Source organism: Penicillium diatomitis, assembly GCF_028827545.1.
Source record: "Penicillium diatomitis strain IBT 30728 chromosome Unknown utg000017l_segment0_segment0, whole genome shotgun sequence".
Lineage (NCBI taxonomy): Eukaryota > Fungi > Ascomycota > Eurotiomycetes > Eurotiales > Aspergillaceae > Penicillium > Penicillium diatomitis.
In genome coordinates, this window is record NW_026623190.1 from 33,360 (window position 1) to 52,322 (window position 18,963).

The 18,963-nt window shown below is 51.6% G+C and overlaps 5 protein-coding genes across 5 annotated transcripts; 3 read left to right on the forward strand and 2 right to left on the reverse strand.

The window, feature by feature from the left end:
• Positions 1-219: 219 nt before the first annotated feature.
• On the reverse strand, positions 220-2,143 carry N7539_009369 (glycoside hydrolase family 43 protein; the record flags this gene model as incomplete). Its single annotated transcript, XM_056938964.1, has 5 exons — positions 220-302; positions 378-827; positions 898-1,071; positions 1,146-1,602; positions 1,742-2,143. 5 exons carry the CDS (start codon positions 2,141-2,143, stop codon positions 220-222), a joined length of 1,566 nt encoding a protein of 521 aa, XP_056785686.1.
• Positions 2,144-3,602: 1,459 nt separating this feature from the next.
• Positions 3,603-5,268, forward strand: N7539_009370 (uncharacterized protein; the record flags this gene model as incomplete). Its single annotated transcript, XM_056938965.1, has 4 exons — positions 3,603-3,836; positions 4,000-4,401; positions 4,470-4,829; positions 4,921-5,268. 4 exons carry the CDS (start codon positions 3,603-3,605, stop codon positions 5,266-5,268), a joined length of 1,344 nt encoding a protein of 447 aa, XP_056785687.1.
• A 1,708-nt stretch (positions 5,269-6,976) lies between these two features.
• Positions 6,977-9,239, forward strand: N7539_009371 (uncharacterized protein; the record flags this gene model as incomplete). Its single annotated transcript, XM_056938966.1, has 3 exons — positions 6,977-7,345; positions 7,438-7,811; positions 7,892-9,239. The coding sequence occupies 3 exons, from the start codon at positions 6,977-6,979 to the stop codon at positions 9,237-9,239; spliced, it is 2,091 nt and encodes a 696-aa protein (XP_056785688.1).
• Positions 9,240-10,414: 1,175 nt separating this feature from the next.
• N7539_009372 (sugar porter family MFS transporter) lies at positions 10,415-12,371 on the forward strand (the record flags this gene model as incomplete). Its single annotated transcript, XM_056938967.1, has 6 exons — positions 10,415-10,439; positions 10,507-10,558; positions 10,650-10,725; positions 10,818-11,531; positions 11,622-11,912; positions 11,997-12,371. The coding sequence occupies 6 exons, from the start codon at positions 10,415-10,417 to the stop codon at positions 12,369-12,371; spliced, it is 1,533 nt and encodes a 510-aa protein (XP_056785689.1).
• A 908-nt stretch (positions 12,372-13,279) lies between these two features.
• On the reverse strand, positions 13,280-15,061 carry N7539_009373 (uncharacterized protein; the record flags this gene model as incomplete). Its single annotated transcript, XM_056938968.1, has 2 exons — positions 13,280-13,586; positions 13,686-15,061. 2 exons carry the CDS (start codon positions 15,059-15,061, stop codon positions 13,280-13,282), a joined length of 1,683 nt encoding a protein of 560 aa, XP_056785690.1.
• Between the last annotated feature and the right edge of the window lie 3,902 nt (positions 15,062-18,963).

An 18,963-nucleotide genomic window follows, 5' to 3' on the forward strand; every position in this document is an offset into this window, starting at 1 on the left:
GTAGAAAATCTACGTTTGTAAATGGAGGCTGGAGCGAAGGAATGCACTCTCTACAAAAGCAACAAATCTTGCCGTAAAGGTCACACCGCCTCTCCTCGATAGAGAAACAGACAGTTGAAGGCACTGACAGCCACTTGGTCTTTACGGATTAGTAGATTCATGCGATCTCTTCATTCCAAGATCGGCCTCACACAGGATCTGTTCCCTGGACCGCGCGGCCTATTCGAAACAGGCGTATGCAAAATCAGCTGGAGTAAGGCATTGTTGTCGGTCTCCAAATGCATACAACCCAAGCATCATTCCTTGGGGAGAGATGATGCCACATTAGCCAACGGTCTTACACTGGCAATTTGAGCTTCAAGCCAAGAATGTCATACCTGTGAATGGGGCTCCTACAGGCGGCGCCCTCGTCGCTACTTCATTAGAGACCGCACCCATCCATAATGTCTCTGCACTGGCAGAGGTCTGGTAACCAAAGCGATACTTTGAACCGCATTCAATCAGGAGCACAACATCCTCGGTAGACTCTACGCATACTTCGATGGACTTCCCTTCCGATGGGGTGAATCTGAGAATTCGGTGCTCGGCTTGTCGCCGAATGCCTAGAGTGCTATGCGTGAAATAGTTCCACCAGAGCACAGTCCCGGCTTCGGTATGTTCGGAGGCCGGATGAAAGGTAAGCTTTGTTTTCCAGGTACAAAGTCGATGGGTTTGTTTTCGGAGGAGCATGGTCGGACAAGCTGGTACAGACAAGGTGTAGGGTCCTCCGTACAGGCGGAGGTGGTTTGGACGCTCGGTGAGAGAGTAGTCAATTGAAAGTGGTGTGTCTGATCAAGTGTCAGATCATGTTAGTCTGCAACCTCACAAGTTGATGTTCGAGATCGGGGCCGCACATGCTTTTTCGATACCAGCCCAAGCTCAACTGCGGGCCTCTGAACTCGTCTCGCCATTCGACCGGGATATCATGCTCATAGAGTCCGGGTCCCTCAGATCGGAGCGTGATCTCTTTCCCAGCATTGACGACGGGCCAGTCATTCTCCCACTCAACCGGCACGAGAAAGGTTTCTCTTCCTGCTCAACGGATCAGTGCCCGGGGTCTCGCGTCACATGTTGCGTTAGCCCAGCCGAGGAAGGAAAACGCTTACCAAAGACCGAGTCCTCCCATCCATTCTCCTTTCGAACTGGCCGAACTGCCAACAGAACTGCCCACCAGTGCCCTTGCTCGTCTTCAACCAGATCCAAGTGACCGGTATTTTGAACGTCCCCATTTATGCCATTGCGCCAGAGAGGATTGTTCGGTCCCAACTTCCATGGCCCAAATGGTCCAACCTCACTTCGACTCACCCATTCGCAATGTCCACTCTCTGTACCACCCTCTGCTGTGAATAGATAATAATAGCGCCCTCGTCTGAAGATGTGAGAGCCCTCAGCAACACCGGAAGAAGACTCTCGGATCAACTTGGGCTCTGACGTCGAATGGCCCGTCGCGAGATCAATTGTGCAGATGTGAATGGCAAAATCCTTGAATTTTGCGCCGGGTGTCGGTTCCATTTTTCGATAAGTGGAAGAGAGATAGACCGTCCCGTCATCATCCCAGAAGAGCTGGAAGTATAACAATATTAGTCGATCTCAATGGTCATCAACTTGAGCTTCAATCTCTCAGACGATGCACCATCGGACGCAGATGTCGAGCATCTTCATTCGACTCTCCAAATGGCCTTTCAAGAGGTACAAGACATACATCCTGATCAAATCCGACCTGACCAAAATATACTGGATCCGACCAAGAGCGATCATTCCAGATATCTTTCGTCTTGACGTAAAAGCCCCGTGGCCATACGCGATCGTCTTCCTGCGGGCGATACCGCTGAAAGCTTGCCGCGATGATGTAGAATTCTCCATCGTGGTAGCGGATCGTAGTCGCCCAGACACCACCACCCGGTTCCGGTGTGTGAATTTGGAGTTGACCTGGTCGCGTCAATGCATGACCGATGAGTTTCCATTGAATCAGGTCATTGCTGTGATAGATGGGTGCACCTGGAAAATACTCGAAGCTCGAAGTAACTAAGAAAAAATCCTTGTGGACTCGGACGATTGAGGGATCCGGATTGAAGCCTGGAATGACTGGATTTGTATACTTCATGTCTACTGGATGGAGGAGGTGCAACTTGGCGCATGATGAGATGGATATGAACAGCGACGAAGGCTGTTACTTTAATGGTCTTGTTCGCTGCGGATAAACACCATCACGGGTGCGTGATTGGTGGACAAACTCATGATCCTTGGAATGGGGCTCGAGGCGGGGTATATTGTACAGTAAACAGGTATCGCGCGGTTGGTATGAATCGAGTTTTTGAGCCGGCAAACGTCGCGAGGGAATAGGAGCACGACGAGATGGACCTTTTGTGTGTGCACTTTCACCTCTCTCTTTATGATGACTTGTCTCCATCAAGAGCCCCGTCACTTGACGAAAGATACCGCTTTCATCAAGCGTGAAGTACCAAATTGGCGTATATATAGTTCGTTAGAGTGATTTCATCGTTCGAGGCGTGATGTCGCATCCACCCAACAGACTTGGCTTGAGTAATTTGATTGTGTTCTCGGTCTTTCATCACCAGTGGTCGTTGCCAAGAAGATATTCGTCGGTGTGGAAGTGAGGCGGATACTGTATAGTCCAAAATAAGGCCCGGGCCTAGGAGACTACCTGCCGGCTACTGGCAGACAAGCCGTGGGAGCAAGACCAGAGTAACTAAAATCCATCGAATAAGTCACATTTCTCTAATAATTCTATACTGATTGTATTGCTGAGCCTTGTCTCCAAAGTAGTATACACTATACAGCAACCTCTCAGTCCAAAAGAGGGTTCAGCTCGAGGCAAGCGAATCCGAATAAACCTGACCTGCGGGTCAGCCGCACCACGCAAAATCACTGCATGCTGCAGAACTGCAGACGGTTTAAGTCAAGGATCCCCGAATGTCAACCTCCACGCTAGTGGCTTCCGTTTAAGTGATCATGGACCCTCGGTTCGACGGGCCAAGGATCCGACAATAAAGACACTAGCATGTATATTCACTTTCAGAGTTTCTGGAAGTCTCAAGCGTTTGAAACGCAGGTATGACTCAGCTGCACTCGAAGCTGCAGACAATTATGGCTTGTTCTTCCCGTCAGTCAGTAACGGTCAACTTGAAGGTCCGAAGTTTAGCCGCTACTGCCGTTTCTGGTAAAGCGCACTGACCTCCGCTGCCAAGCCCCGTGCGGTCCTTTCCGTCAAGTCGCACGTGAGAAGCCCCGAAGGCCACAAGTCCTTCTTCGCATTGCGATCGTCACCAACGCCAGAGTGGGGTCGAGACGAACTCGGTCATTAAGCAGCGAGTTGCAGAATGCTGACTTACGCAAAGTGTTTCTCCGACCCGGTGCTTCATCGGATGATGAATCAAGTCATCAAAGTTGTTCGACTTTGCGTTCGTTCATCGCCTCTCTCATAAGCTGGAGATTTCCGGTAGGTCCAACTCATATAAAGACCACAAACTGCTACAGTAGTTCGCCTGGTGGTATTTCAATTGGAGGAAGTCTTTCAATTTTTTCTTGGCACTCAATCCACGATGGCAACGACAACCACTTCTGTCAAGCATACGAATTCCAACGATGCTACCCGTCATATCACTCTCGACACTATGCCTCCCAGCCAGCAAGCTGCGGACGAGGTGGCCTCTAGTGAACCCACTGGGGCTTTCCCCGCGTTGGAGAAGTGGAATTCTCCCCGCATCAATGCATACCGATGCTTTGCGACCTTCTTTAGTTTTTTGGTGATAGGAAGTAATGATGCGGCGTACGGTGTCAGTGGTCCAGAAACAATACGCATCAAGGCGTTCAACAGTAGTGACCTTCACTAACAATGTTTATCATGACCAGGCCTTGATTCCTTATGTATGAGCTTGCCATCTCTTCCGGCTCTGATCTAAACAACAGCCATCTTCATTCTAATCATGCCATCTACAGCTGGAAACATACTACGACTTGACCTACACAATCGTCTCCCTGGTCTTCCTCTCGCCTCTAGTCGGGTACACCCTGGCCGCGTTGCTCAATCACCGAATCCACAACTCGCTCGGCCAACGTGGAGTTGCGTTCATCGCCCCAGCCTGTCATCTCATCGCCTATGTGGTCAACTGCTTGCATCCGCCCTACCCGGTTCTTGTGGTCTCGTTTATATTTGCAGGTTTTGGAAATGGTCTGGCAGATGCCGCGTGGAATGCATGGATTGGCAACATGGCTAACGCGAACGAGTTGCTGGGTTTCTTGCATGGCGTGTATGGCCTGGGTGCTGTATTGGCCCCATTGATCGCAACGTCCATGATAGCCAAAGCTCAGATGCCGTGGTACAACTTCTACTATGTGATGGTATGATGAGTGTTGCTCATACTTCATGTCCCACCAAAATGGAACTGCTGGATACTGATATTTATCAGGTCGGCTGCGCGGTGGTTGAACTGGCAACATGCGGCGCATGTTTCTGGAAAGCGACTGGTGCTGTCTTCCGTGCAGAGACCTCTGAATCTGTCGAGGAAGACAAGAAGGGTGGGCTTCGTGCTGCTTTGTTCAAGCGTCCTTCTGCTCGCGTCACCTGGCTATGCTCTCTATTCCTGCTGGGGTACGTGGGATGCGAAGTCGCTCTTGGTGGCTGGATTGTGACCTTTATGATTCGCGTCCGACATGGCAGTGCATTCGCAAGTGGTATGACCGCCACAGGATTCTGGCTGGGCATTACAGTTGGAAGAGTCATACTGGGTTTCGTGACGCCCCGACTAGGCGAGAAAGTGGCAATTGCTGTGCGTATACCAATTCCTTTCCCAGGGGCCTGCGTCCCTCCTTGGAAAAAGATTCGCTTCAAGTGCTGGACCTTGCTAACCGCAAAGGTAGGGATACATCGTCCTTTCTATCGCATTCGCATTGGTACTTTGGCTTGTACCTCAATTCTACGCGTCCGCCGTAGCGGTTTCTCTTCAGGGATTCTTCCTGGGGCCTCTGTTTCCCGGAGCAATTGTCATGATCACCAAACTTCTCCCTCGACATCTTCATGTTAGTTCAATCGGGTTCTGTGCAGCCTTTGGTAGCTCTGGTGCTGCAGTTCTACCCTTTGCTGTTGGCGCTCTGGCACAGGCCAAGGGCGTACAAGTCTTGCAGCCGTTCGCCATTGCCCTGTCTGGCGCTATTTTGCTTGCCTGGCTAGGACTGCCGCGTGCATCTAAATTGCAGAGAACCGAGTAGAGGGAATACTTGGTATTGCGGGAGTCGACATATTCGAAGATTCATTTAAACCCCGAGAATCACAGTCTGTATGAGAGGAAAAGGAGCAGTCTAGTCACAAGCGCCCATTTGACGTGCTTCGTTCATACTAGTCTGGAATCTGGCCATAGAAAAACTCGTGGCTCCAGTCTTTGTTGCCCCGGAGCCACGTGTGGGACCAGAAGCGGCAGGGGATTCTGACATGTGACGGCATACGGGTCTACCGTACAGGGTCGAGGAGGGAGCATGTGACCGGAAACTGGCCAGTGGCCACGTCCTGCGAGAACGAAGCAAGTCGTATGTCAACTCACAGCTTATTGAATGTTATATCATTACTCACACATGCGCAATTACTTATCTGATCGCAGTTCGTCAGTGACGACACCTTGCTTACTTTAACTTCTATATGCACGGAACGCCTATCAGCCGCACAGTCCCCGCGGGAAAGTAGCCTCGGCAAAGCTTCCCCGGCTCTTCCTTGTCCGAGTGTACAGCACATCAGCCTTGTTGACAAACTTCGTCTCGGTCGCCCTAACCACATCGTATGATCGACTAATCACACACCATTGGTGTTCAATTTTGAGAGCAGGCGTCGTGGAAGACTCTTCGCAAAGGTCATACTACCGTCTGTAGGATGAGAAGAGGAATATCAAGATGAGCGCCGGCTGATGCTCGCCATCTAAGATCGATCGCATGTCATGCGCAGTGCTGCTGTTTAGCGTGATCTCACTTATCAGCAAGTCTCGAATCACACGCCCGGCCATACGATCGATCAGAGAACATTAGATCGGGCTTGAATCTTGAGAGGTGAAGAATGATCGAAGATCTGTGCTTCAACCCGATCACCTGTGCTCGGGCGCATGCCCGTTAAGTTTGGTCGCCACCGCGAGATCCGGGTATCTAGCACCAACATCCCTAGCATTAATCGTGCAAGTAGTGTTGATATGGAAAAAGTACCTAGTCACCCTCGGACCCCGTCGCCTCGCGGCTGAAAACACCCTACTTAGGCAAAGTAGCCGCGCGAGGATCATCTCTAGGTTTTTCCAACTAGACATTCCATAACTTACCTGATCCATATGTCTTCAAGAATTGAATGTTCTGACTTGACAATTGCTTATCTACTGGAACATCAAATGAACAGAACATGGGAGAATTTTGCGGGGTTATAATGGGTCTACCACCATTATCCATCCAGGATGGGGTACAAGACTCCATGTAATGAACCACAATTTGGGTTCGGTCCAGTTGGTCAACTTCTATTTCCGGCCGATAGATACAGCCGGTTCGACAACGCGGATCGGGCGCAACGTCTACAAAACTACCTGAGAACATATACCATTTTGAACCTGCAGTCAACTCATCATGAGATCTTTCCAGAATAGCCATGCAAGGTAAAAAATAGTGACCTTGATTCGACTGCTAACGCGTTTGTCTCGGTGGTTTTCGGCCAAGGGTCTCGATATCCCGATTTGGACGAGCCTCGGTAACTGCCTCTTTCGGCCGGTCGCTGGCTCAGCTGGCCCTCGGCCTGGGGCCCCGGAGAGTGCGGCTGCGCATTAATTGCTTATATCCTCCATCCCCACGATTTCCACATCGACCTTTTTTCCCTCCACCTTTCTCTCATCACTTGCCTCTCGACTTGACCTCACCCTCCGCACCATTCCCTCCTACCCACACTTACACACACATAATGCCTGGACAACCACCCCCAGAATGGGTCAAGGCTCTCAAGCCGGGTGGCCCGCAGGGCTCCGAGCTGCTCGCCCAAGAGCGCGCTCAATCCAACGTGGATGTTCAGAAGCTTTCCGAGTTGCTGCACACCAAGGAGCACTTGCAGCTCCAGGACAAGCTGGTTAAAATGCTCCAGGCCGAGAAGGTCTTTGACAAGTCTCAAAACCACTCTTTGGGCCGCGTCGATCGCCTTCAGCGCTCGCTCGCCAAGGCGAAGCGTCTGCAGCAGTTGGCCGAGCAGCACAAGTGGAACATGGAGGAACTTCATCTCGCCAATGATTTGATCGGCGAGCCAACACCATACGGTCTGCATGCTAGCATGTTTTTGGTGAGTCCCTTATTTACGGGTCGGCATTGTCGCGGGTTTGTCCTTCCGCTGTCATACTGAAAGTCGCTGACATTCCTCTTTCAATATCGCAGGTCACCCTTCGTGAGCAAGGAACACCGGAACAACACAAAATTTTCCTTGAGCGAGCTGAGAAGTACCAGATCATCGGTTGCTACGCTCAAACCGAACTAGGACACGGCTCCAACGTTCGCGGCCTCGAAACGACCGCTACCTGGAACCCCGAGGACAAGACTTTCATTATCAACTCTCCAACATTGACCGCTTCCAAGTGGTGGATTGGCTCTTTGGGTCGCACCGCCAACCATGCTGTGGTCATGGCCCAGCTCTATATCGCAGGAAAGAATTACGGCCCTCACCCCTTCGTTGTTCAAGTCCGCGATCTTGAGACCCACCAACCCATGGAGAATGTCTATGTTGGTGACATTGGTCCCAAGTTCGGCTACAAGTGAGTGATATCGGTTTTCCCAGCGCCAGGTGACGAGGCCAGCGAAACAGTGAACTGACGTGCGATTCTTCTTCTTTTAGCACTATGGACAACGGCTTCCTGCTTTTCAACAATTACAAGATTCCCCACGTTAACATGCTCGCCCGCTTCTCCAGCGTCGACAAGGCGACGAACAAGTACGTGCGCCCCCGTATGGCGACTCTGGTCTACGGCACCATGACCTGGGTCCGCTCCAATATCGTTCTCCAATCAGGCGGTACCTTGGCTCGCGGTGTGACCATTGCCACTCGGTACTGTGCTGTCCGTCGGCAGTTCCAGGATCGGGATGCGGACCCCAACGCTGGAGAGACTCAGGTCCTCAACTACAAGATGGTGCAAGTTCGCTTGTTGCCTCTTTTGGCATCTATGTATGCCCTTCACTTCACCGGTCGTGGTATGATGCGTCTGTATCAGGAGAATCAAAAGCGTATGCAGGCGGCTTCCACTCCGAGCCAGGAGACTCGTGGCCCTGGTCCCGAGGAGCTGCGAGCTGGTGCTGATCTGCTGGCGGATCTGCACGCCACTTCCTGTGGTCTTAAGGCTCTAGCTAGTACTACTGCTGGCGAGGGACTCGAGATCTGCCGACGCACGTGCGGTGGTCATGGTTACAGCAGCTACAGCGGCATTGGACCCTTCTACTCCGACTATCTGCCCACCTTGACCTGGGAAGGTGACAACTACATGCTTACCCAGCAGGTTGCTCGCTACCTCTTGAAGTCGGCCCGTGCTGTTCTCTCTGGAAAGTCTGCGGATAATGACACCTCCCGCATTCTTCGCACTTACTTGGACCGCCGTGACAAGGGTGCCTCCTTCGACATTCTCGAGCAAGACAACGACATCGTGGCCGCCTTTGCTTGGCGCACGGCTCACCTGACCTTCGAGGCTCTCAAGCACCGTGATTCCGAGAAGCGCTCATGGAACAGTCTGCTGGTCGACTTCTGGCGCCTGTCAACCGCTCACTCCCAATATCTCGTGGTGAAGAACTTCTACGAAGCTGTCTCTTCTCCTGAGCTGTCCCAGTCTTTGGATCCTGAGACCAAGACCATGATGCACTCACTCTTCCGTCTCTATGCTCTGCACACTCTCGAGCGGGAGGCGGCCGAGTTTTTCTCCTCTGGAGCCGTCACCGTCCGTCAAATTGGCCTCACTCGTACTGTTGCCGTGATGAAGCTGCTTGATGAGGTCCGCCCCCATGCTGTGCGTCTTGTGGATGCCTGGGCCATTCCCGACTGGCAACTCGACAGCAGCCTGGGTCGTGCCGACGGAAATGTATACCCTGACCTGTTCCGCCGTGCCAGTCAGGAGAACCCCGTCAACGACCTTGTCTTTGACCCCTATCCTTGGAATGAGGCCTTGCTCAAGAATACTCCTCCCAAGAGCAAGCTTTGAATGTTTCCCTTTAATAGCGAAGTCTTTTTCCCTTCTCATCTTCAGCACATTCTTGGTGTATATTTCATGTTTCTCGTCCCTTGTTAGACATTTGCTGTTTTGTTTTGTTTTGTTTTCTTTTTCTTGGTTTCGACGCGCGTTCAAGGATTAGGAGGCAGGGAGATAGAACCCTAGAGACAACTAGAATAGATCTCATTTGTCAAACAATGGCCACTCCGATCCATTCACCTGATCTCTCCTTCCCGCAATTCGGTCTCACTTTTGGAAAATCCGGATCATGCAAGAAACAGGCTATTGCGCGAAATCACCTCACCCAATGAACAGGTCTTTCCTCCGAACACGATCAAATTGTATATCCGTGGCCAAGTTCGCCGAAAGCAGGCATCTACGGCCGGGTTTTATTTCGGCAAAAATCACATGGTTTTAGCCGGGTGGCATGACGTCGGCATGCCGACCTCAGCTCTGAACACCCTTGCAAGCCACAAATGCGGATCGGCTTTCCAAGACACTCTTGTGATAAACTCTTCGGTGGCGACAAACCTGACTTCGCGTGACTGGATTCCGCTTTACAGAAGGTCGTGGTCCGAGGCAGATGTGTAAATCTGGAAGGGATTTTGCCTGGCTTCATTGGCTCACACACTGTGTGATATAGCCTAATTCTCAAGTCAAGATGCCATATTCGTGGCCTGGGCATCCGTTATGGAGACCTCCCCGGCGTGGGGATTGGAGACACCGAGAACATTGAGATGGAGATTCGGTTAAAACGTCTCATTTTTAACCGAGATGTATACAGCACTTCCCTCTAATATCCGACTGGTTTAGCCCAGCACACCATCTCTATCAACATTGCAACAATGACGCAGCGACCGCGCTGGAGCCTTTCAATACTGGGGCCCCGGTTCCCCAACGTGTGCGTTTCTCCGCACTGTTACCAGACGATCTTTTCCGTGGATGGATCTCGAGCCCCGTTTTGACTCCTGTCCTGCCATGCATCGGCGCTAGTCCCTGTCTTCGCTTAGGCGTTATCCAGATGCAAGCCACCCGCGACTTGGGCGCACAGGTACCATAAAAGTGGACATGCTTAAAGATATAAAAGGCCTTTCCGGGGTGGTGCAAGAAGAAAGGAAGCAGGGAGATTAGACAGCAGACAGGCTTGTTGAATGATACGTGCAGCCATGTATCAGATTTCAAATATTTACGGTGAGTTCTCTCGTGATCTTGAGACAGGGCTTTAGGGTCGAGTCTTTGCTAAGAAAACAATGACCAGTACTCGCCGCGTTTGGCACCATCGGCGGAGCCTTGTTTGGATTCGATGTCAGGTATGTTTTGACCATCCTCCTCGAAGCTTGTTCGTATGAATTCGCTCGGGCTTGAGAGGTGAGCGCTGACATTTCTTGTTGTCGACCATAGTTCGATGAGCGCGTGGATTGGCGTCGATACGTACAATAACTATTTCAATCATCCGAATTCCAACCTTCAAGGCGGCGTAAGTCATTGCCAATTTGCCCCCGACTCGCGCTATCGGATATCAAATCATTCAATCCAAGGCATGAAAGCTCACGTCATTTTTACATCTAGATCACCGCCTCTATGTCTGCCGGATCCTTTGCTGGATCAATCGCGGCAGGCTGGCTCTCTGACATCCTTGGCCGACGTGGTGCACTGATGATTGCATCTCTCGTATGGATTGTTGGCGCTATGGTGCAATGCAGTGCTCAGAACGTCACTCACCTCGTCGCCGGTCGTGTCGTCAGCGGCCTCGCCGTTGGTGTGACTTCGTCGCAGACCTGCGTCTATCTGTCTGAACTCGCACCCGCCCGCATCCGCGGTCGGGTGGTCGGGATTCAGCAATGGGCCATCGAGTGGGGTATTTTGATCATGTACCTGATTGCATACGGCTGTGCCGTGGGCGTCTCTGGCCCTGCTGCCTTCCGAATCTGCTGGGGTATCCAAGCCGTGCCGGGACTCATTTTGTTCATTGCTCTGTTCTTTTTCCCGGAATCACCTCGGTGGCTGGCAGCGAAAGAGCGATGGGAGGAGGCTCTGGATGTGCTTGCCTTGATTCACGGGAAGGGAGACCGCAATGATCCTGCGGTGCAGGTTGAGTTTGAAGAGGTCCAGGAGGCTGCGCGTATTGCACACCAGTCTAAGGATGTCTCTTTCCTTTCGCTCTTTGGTCCTCGTATCTGGAAGCGTACCATGTGCGGAATGAGTGTGCAAATGTGGCAACAATTGCTCGGTGGTAACGTGGCCATGTACTATGTGGTGTATATCTTTGAGATGGCTGGCCTGGTGAGTTTGTCCTCCGGAGTTCAATTGCAATCGAAAGTTGAAAATAAGAAAGCGATGAAGGGCCTTTTACTAACATAAATGTTTCATCAGAGTGGCAACACAACGCTATGGTCATCGGCAATCCAATACGTTATCTTCCTGGTCACAACAGGAGTCATGCTCCCGTATATTGATCGTGTCGGCCGCCGCAAGCTTCTGCTCTCTGGCTCGGTGATCTGCATGGTGATTCACTTTATCATTGCCGGCGTTATGGCTACCAAGGGAGAGTCAGTAACCAACGTCAACGGCAACTATAACCTGACCTGGTCCATCAAGGGATCCCCTGGTATGGCAGTGATTGCATTTTCATACATCTTCACGGGTGTCTACGGTTTCACCTGGGTAAGAAATCCCCCTCCACCTTTAATACCCACTTGGGGCTATTTTCGTACCATCTTCATTGACACAACACCCTCCGCTCAATAGGCCCCCACCGGCTGGATCTACGCATCCGAAGTTTTCCCCCTCAAGTACCGAGCCAAGGGCGTCGGTCTCTCCGCATCCGCCAATTGGATCTTCAACTTTGCGCTCGCTTATTTCGTCGCTCCGGCCTTCCACAACATTCAATGGAGGACGTACATCATCTTCGGTGTATTCTGCTTCGCGATGACGTTCCACGTCTTCTTCATGTACCCCGAGACAGTGGGCCGAACTCTGGAAGAAGTCGACCTGGTGTTTGATTCGAATGCGAAGCCGTGGAAGACAAATGCGATTCCTGACCAGTTCGGAGAGCAGGTGGAGAGACATAAGGCTCAGACCACGAAGGAGCATCCTGAAACTGCTCATCAGGAGGTTGTTTGACATGAACTATCTTTTCCAGTTCTTAGTACGAGGCGTGTGGAGATTGGAGATTTTGCATGGAATGCTTCTTCAGCAGGTTGATTGAATCATGATTATCATTCCTTATCTCGGAAACGTCTGTACGGAAATTATTCTTAGATGGAGCTGAGATTATTCTTCATCGAAATCTATAATGAATTTGTATTACATATCCATGTTGACAGACATATCCTCTATCTAATCAAGTAGACGAGATTCCATATTCATAACTTAAATCCGCTCCCTGTTCATGGCGCCTCAAAAATAAGCATGGGCTTGTTTTGTCACCTTGGCTTTCATCAGGCAACCACCTGCACGTATCGAAGTGGACAAAATCCATTCTGCCTCGACAACTCCAATTCTAAAAGTCCACTGGACAACAAGTCCACTAAATTGGACCAGACCCTACAACTACCTTCAACAAGTCTAGTTTATGGAATAATATGGTAAAGGCAGATCTCCACTCTAAACGCAGCACTTCATTCGTCCAACGCGCAGACGGGACGCGGTGGTGAGAATATTGCGATGCCCGATCAAGCGGCTCAATCTCATGTATGGATTGAACGGGGCTGATATGTGCGAGCTGTAGTGTACGTACCTTTGAGATAGAAGGAGAGTGAGGAGACTCCCTTTGTCGAGAGAGCACGAGGATCAGTTGATCTTGAAGTAGGAAAGGTACCAGTGCAACCAATTTACAGCTACTGATACTGGACGGTACGGATATCTTATATAAGACCTTGCAGGGCATATTCATAAATGTTCATGAAGTCGTCTATCAACAAAGTGTAATACAAAATGTGCCCATCCCCAGACTCAGCCCCGTGTCCAGGAAAGGAAGACACAATTTCTAGGCGACATCTCACTAGACTCCATGATTAAGACAGAACAGATCATTTCTCCTTTTCGACAGGACTATCGCTCGAGCCTGAGCCGTCCTCAAGATGCTCGTGATGCTGCTTGGTGGACTTTCTCGACCCTTCTATTTGCGCGCTGGCGCGGTGAGTGGCGTCATCCTCCACGTCGGACAGGGTACGCAGTAGTTCACCCTTGCGGCCGTACATGTGCGGTTCTTCGCGAGCGATCTTGACACATTCAAAGATGTTTCGCGTCTTCCAGAAGATGCGGTCCATTTCCTCCAGAGATCGACAGGTGGTCTCTGGGAAGAAGAAGTAGACTGATGGGACGATCGCGGCGTTACTAGAACGGTTGAAGGGTTAGTTCGTGAAACGACTGTCAATCGGGGAAGAGCTTGTATAATTGGTTCGAACAGAATTCGGGACGAAAGGGGCAACTCACATGACCGCGAAAATGATATAGGTTTTGTATCCAATATTGTTGAATGCAACAGGCGTGATCATCACGACCATAAAGTTGAAGATCCAGTTTGACGATGTGGACAAGGCGTTGGCAGGGGCGCGGATCTTCAATGGCACAATCTCGGCGGGATAGAGCCAAGTCATTCCGAGCCAACCAATGGCAAAGAAGGTATTGAAGACAAAGAGGAAGACAGCCTGTGCGATACCCGCGCGAGTTCCGAGGGGAGTCTGGGGATGAGCTGCAGAAATGCTGTCGGTGATGGCCAGGACGACCATTGACAGTGACATGCCAGCGGCGCCAAAGATCATCAGCGTCCGGCGCCCAAACTTCTCCACTGTGAACACGGCCACCCAGGAGGCAAGGAAATACTCTGTCCCGTTGCACGCCGCAATCAGTCGAGACAATGTGGGAGTGAGTCCGACTTGGTTCTGGAGCAGTGTAGGGATATAGTAGGTGATCAAGTTAATGCCGGAAATTTGCTGGAAACACTGGTTGACATAGGCCAGCATGGTCCGGTGGAAGTGACGATCTTTGCCCATCGTGAACATGTCACTGAAGGAACCCTTGGCCATTTCCAGCACGGTAGTCTTGATCGCGATGAATTCGGTTTCAAGGTACGTCTCATCAGCGTCGTGACCGGAAAGAACCGCAAGCACGTCCCGAGCCTCGTCTTCGCGACCCTTGAGAATCAGCCAACGAGGCGACTCGGGCAAGAACATCACGAAACTAAGAATAATCAGAGCGAAGAAGATCTGGAATGCCAGGGGAAATCGCCATGCCACCTCACTGGGATCTGTGAATAAGAATCCAAAATCGATCCAGTAACTGATCATGATTCCAAAAGTGATCATGGCACCTTCAATCATGACCATCTGGCCACGACGATGAGACTTGCAGCACTCGGACTGCCACGTGGGAACCGTAGAGGTGTTGATGCCATTGCCGAACCCAGTGACCAAACGACCAACGACGAATTGAGCCAGTCCATACGAGGCGCACTGCAAGATTGCGCCAATCACCATGATGAAAGAACCGAGGAAGATCGCCTTGCGGCGACCGAGCATGTTACCGATCCAGATGGTCGGAATGGAGCCGGCGAAGCAGCCCAAGTTGTAGGACGCCACAGTGATACCCTGACGAGTCGACTGAGCGCTCTTTTGCGCAGCTGTCAAGCCCCTTGTACCGGCTGCTGTGGTATCAATGGTAGGGAAGTACTTTCGGAATGATTCCAGCGTGAGCAAGCCACCCGTCACACCTTGGTCGTACCCAAAAAGTAGAAAGTCCATGCCAGCTAAAAGGCCGATCGCAATTTGGAGCTGGGTGCCACTCAGGCCCAGGTACTTTTGTTTGGCCATCTCGTACAACGGCGAGGAGGGAGCTTTGTCGTATGAAGGTGGAAAAGGCCGAATGGAACTATATAATGCGCAAATTCCTTTCGTCGCAACCTGGTCACTTGATGTGTCTCAAAGAGCGCGCAAGGGGCGTTGCTCTCTGTCTCGCTGTAGAGAAGCGCGGCCTTGTTGAGGCAAGAGTTGATGAAGAGGTGCCCCGAGAAAATACGATGTTGGTATCCTCACATGGGAAATAGAAAGATCAACAGGGCATTGACAGCGCGGGGAATCAGGCTGGATTTAAATCAGGGCATCGCTTCCGGCTCATCATTCTGTTCGGGAAAAGAGAATCCCTGTTGTTCAGGCGCCCTTTGAGTTTCGCTCTTTTTCCCGAAAAAGGATTTTCTCTTTTCGCAACTGGGACGCCCATGGACGTTCCTGGTTAGAGAAGCGAGACGCGGTGATCAGACTCATGACGAGGGATTCCTCCTCTCAGCCATGCCGAGCCGCGAAGGCTATCTGTGGTACGAGTGGACTCGCATCGTCGATTGGCAAAGGGCAGGGTCCACTCACTTGCTACGGATGCACCTGCGATTACGGGTGCCTGGCTGCTTCTCTAGCAAGTTGAGCACCTTTTTTTTCTTGGTGGTTCCCTTTTTTCGGGGCCGCCTCCACGCTCTCCAAGCCTCTCCTCTCCGTTCCTCCCGATCTCCACCGTCATCATATTCGGTGGGTTCGGCTCTAGCGTCGCGCAATGACCGGTTGGACATGGATGTACTGAGCTGTGCGTCGTCAGTGGAGAGGGCGCTGGTAAACTTCCGGCACCAACGACAGTGAGGTACTGAGTCTGATGCTGGGGAATTAACAAGAAACTAACTCATCTGGAGAACCATCCACTCGCGAGGGGCAAAATGTACATGCCCTGTCCATCTAGAGATTCTTCGATGAGGTCCATGATCCTGTAGCTGAGATGGGTGCACTTGGAAGTTGGCGACAGATTGTCGCGTATAGATCGAGCCCTCATCAAATCCTCCCATCTGCGAATCATGTCCTTGAACATCGAACTAGACCATGTTCTCCCCCTGGTCGATGTTGATATTGTCGCGGGCCAACCTGGCGAACGGGGGTCATGAGGTACCGGCAAAACGAGTCGCACTCGTCAACGCCTGTATATCTGAGAGCAGCTCACATGGCGTGTAAACGGCCGGCGTCATGATCGGCTTCCCCAGAATGAGTTAGCGCCTGGACAGGTGGGCAACCTCTTTCACTGTTGCAGGCAAGTTGGGAAAACCCATTGGTGCCGATCACTTCCAATCGCCCGCAAAAGACGTAATGTGAAGTTCGGCTCAGAAGTGGAGGCCGACCGAGGAGGAGGAGGAGGAGGAGGAGGAGGCACCACGTCTGTACCTGGTGGAGACTTGACCGGGAGTACAACGACTCGTAGCTGCTGGTGTTGCAATGAGGTACTCTACTGTTCATCATTCCGGTAATGCTGTACCACAACTTGATAATGACACTGCGTCGTGGCCGGCGACTGCAACACAAGACGTCTGGGCGGTACCTCGAGACCACGGGACGTGCACGTGAGAGTGCAGTCCATCCGTCGGAAAGACTTGTACATCCTGTGGTACTTTGCGTGAACTTCTTCAACGCCGATGGGGATTCCCTTCTCCCGGTACCTCCAAGTCATCCAAGTCACTCGATGCAATCGTACCAGGAGAAGTCTAAGGCGTACTCAATCAGATATGCGATATAGTATATACTGGTATATACTGACCCTCTGGGTCATGTGTCAGGGACGCACGTGGCTGTCCATGTCTCCCTTTACAGTACAATAGTACATGCCTACCACGTTCAATCTGCCGATTGATCGAGAGGTCCATGATTGCGGAACCTCGACATCCATGCTACTACAGTATGATCCGGCGAGATCGCGTCGGTGCGATCAATCCATACCCGATGACTGCAGAGTCCAACTCCTATGCTTACTTATGTAGGTGCGTCGCGGCTGTTGACTTGATAAATATGTCCATCTGGAACTATGGATGGAACGTAAGAAATCGGAGAACTAGACTCACTGACTATACCGGTATACCCTGTATCTCCGAGCTTTCAAGCACGGTTCAGATGAGTGCGGCAGCCACTGTCAGCCACCCGAACCGCCATCTTGGCCGATCTCCACTTTGAGGTTAGCTTCCTTTTTCCACTGCCATCATACAGCATGAGTGACGAATGACTCTACCACGACGGGGGTGAAAGAATGGCCAAGCAGTCAGGACTCAGGACTCAGGACTCAGGACTCAGGACTCAGGACTCAGGACAGGTCATTCTATGTGACTACTCTATCACCCTCAAAGAGTAATAGAGCAACGCCTCCAGTCTCGAACTCGGTCGACTCGACTTTGTTTCCACACTCGCATCTGCTCGCGGCAGCTGGGGCCAAGGGCTCTTCCCCACATCGGAACCAACCCGCCCGCAACTCTCTGCCTTGGCGGGGGCTGCGGAAGTTGTGCGCAGGAGGGGAGTTACCCAAACAGGCAGTTCCGGGATCAGTATACGGGTTGGACTTGAACGAGCAGTCAAGCGCCCGACACCCCGTCAGTACGAAGTACTACTACTGCGTGGCTGGGTAGTAGTAGGTCGGTCGATTGGTTTCCAGTTGGCTCTTGGTCTCTCAGCGACCGAACAGGAACGTGAAGCACGATATGCCGGGCTCGACACTTTGAATCCCTTTAATGTTGCAGTCTGAATCAATAGCTTTCTCATGAAGCAGACAGAAAGAGCCAAGGGACCTCAGTACCCGACCTACCCACTCTCACCACTTGCGCCGAGTGGTGCTTTGCTGTAAGTATGTCCTATGTAGTATCATATGTCCTTGATGTAGACTTGTACTATCCCGCCACTGAAGTCATCCGCTTCACACTCTCGGTCTGGTTCGGCCACTCCGCTCTTCACACGTCCGGGTGCCGCTCCCCGAACGAGGCTCTCCAAAAGGGCGTCAGCCACGGCGCGCAGATCAAAGCCGAGGGAAGGCATGGTCCGCATGGAATCGGGATGCCACTCAGATCCCCCGATCGGGGGTCGCTTGGCAGAATCTCCAGCTCCATCCAAAACCGGTTTCCATCGCCCGCGGCTCAATCGTGGAATGGGTCACATGACAGTAGTTGCTCAGTACGTAGTACGTACTACTTACCACTTACTACTTAAACTTCTTCCAGTAGTTAGCGCATGACTGGGCTCGGTAGTTCGGTACAACTGTCCTCGTTTCTTCACATCAGCTTCCCAATCGGGCTGCGTTTGGCTATGATGGTCGAATGTGGAAGGTCGATCGAAATTGGGGTCAGGCGGGGAAGGTTAAAGTGTTGACTTTGGATTTTTGACTTTGGAGGCAGCCTGGCAGCACTGGCCCTACTGCCCGTGGGTCTCGCCGCTTTGACTCCTGCTCTCTGCTCTCCTACAGGGACATGAGTGAGTAAGGTAGTGTACCTACGACTTTAGTGAACTAAGTATGGATGACGCTGACTCAGAGTAGTACTACTACAGTACTACTGACTCACTGAGTATGTGAGGACTGAAGTAATAGTGCAGTACTCATGACTCTGAGAGTACGCGACACGTGCTCTGGAGCGTCTAGGCTCAGTCCATTGCTGTTGTTGGGCGACTCTCACGCCAACAAGAGTTGGATCGTTCAAAGAGACACAAGTGCGACCTCCCACGCTCGGAATCATATGAATCGAGTGTCTCTGATCTGCTGAGAGCGTCGTATCGTGTGGGAGCACAGAATCGGAAGCGATAGGGTATTCCGTTGATACGTTGACCTGTACTTCAACGTAGACCCTTGCCCCCGAGCAAATCGAGCTCATCACGGGGACGCTCAGGTTTCTTCGAGCTACTTACTTGCTCAAATCTGAAGGCCTGGTGTTTGG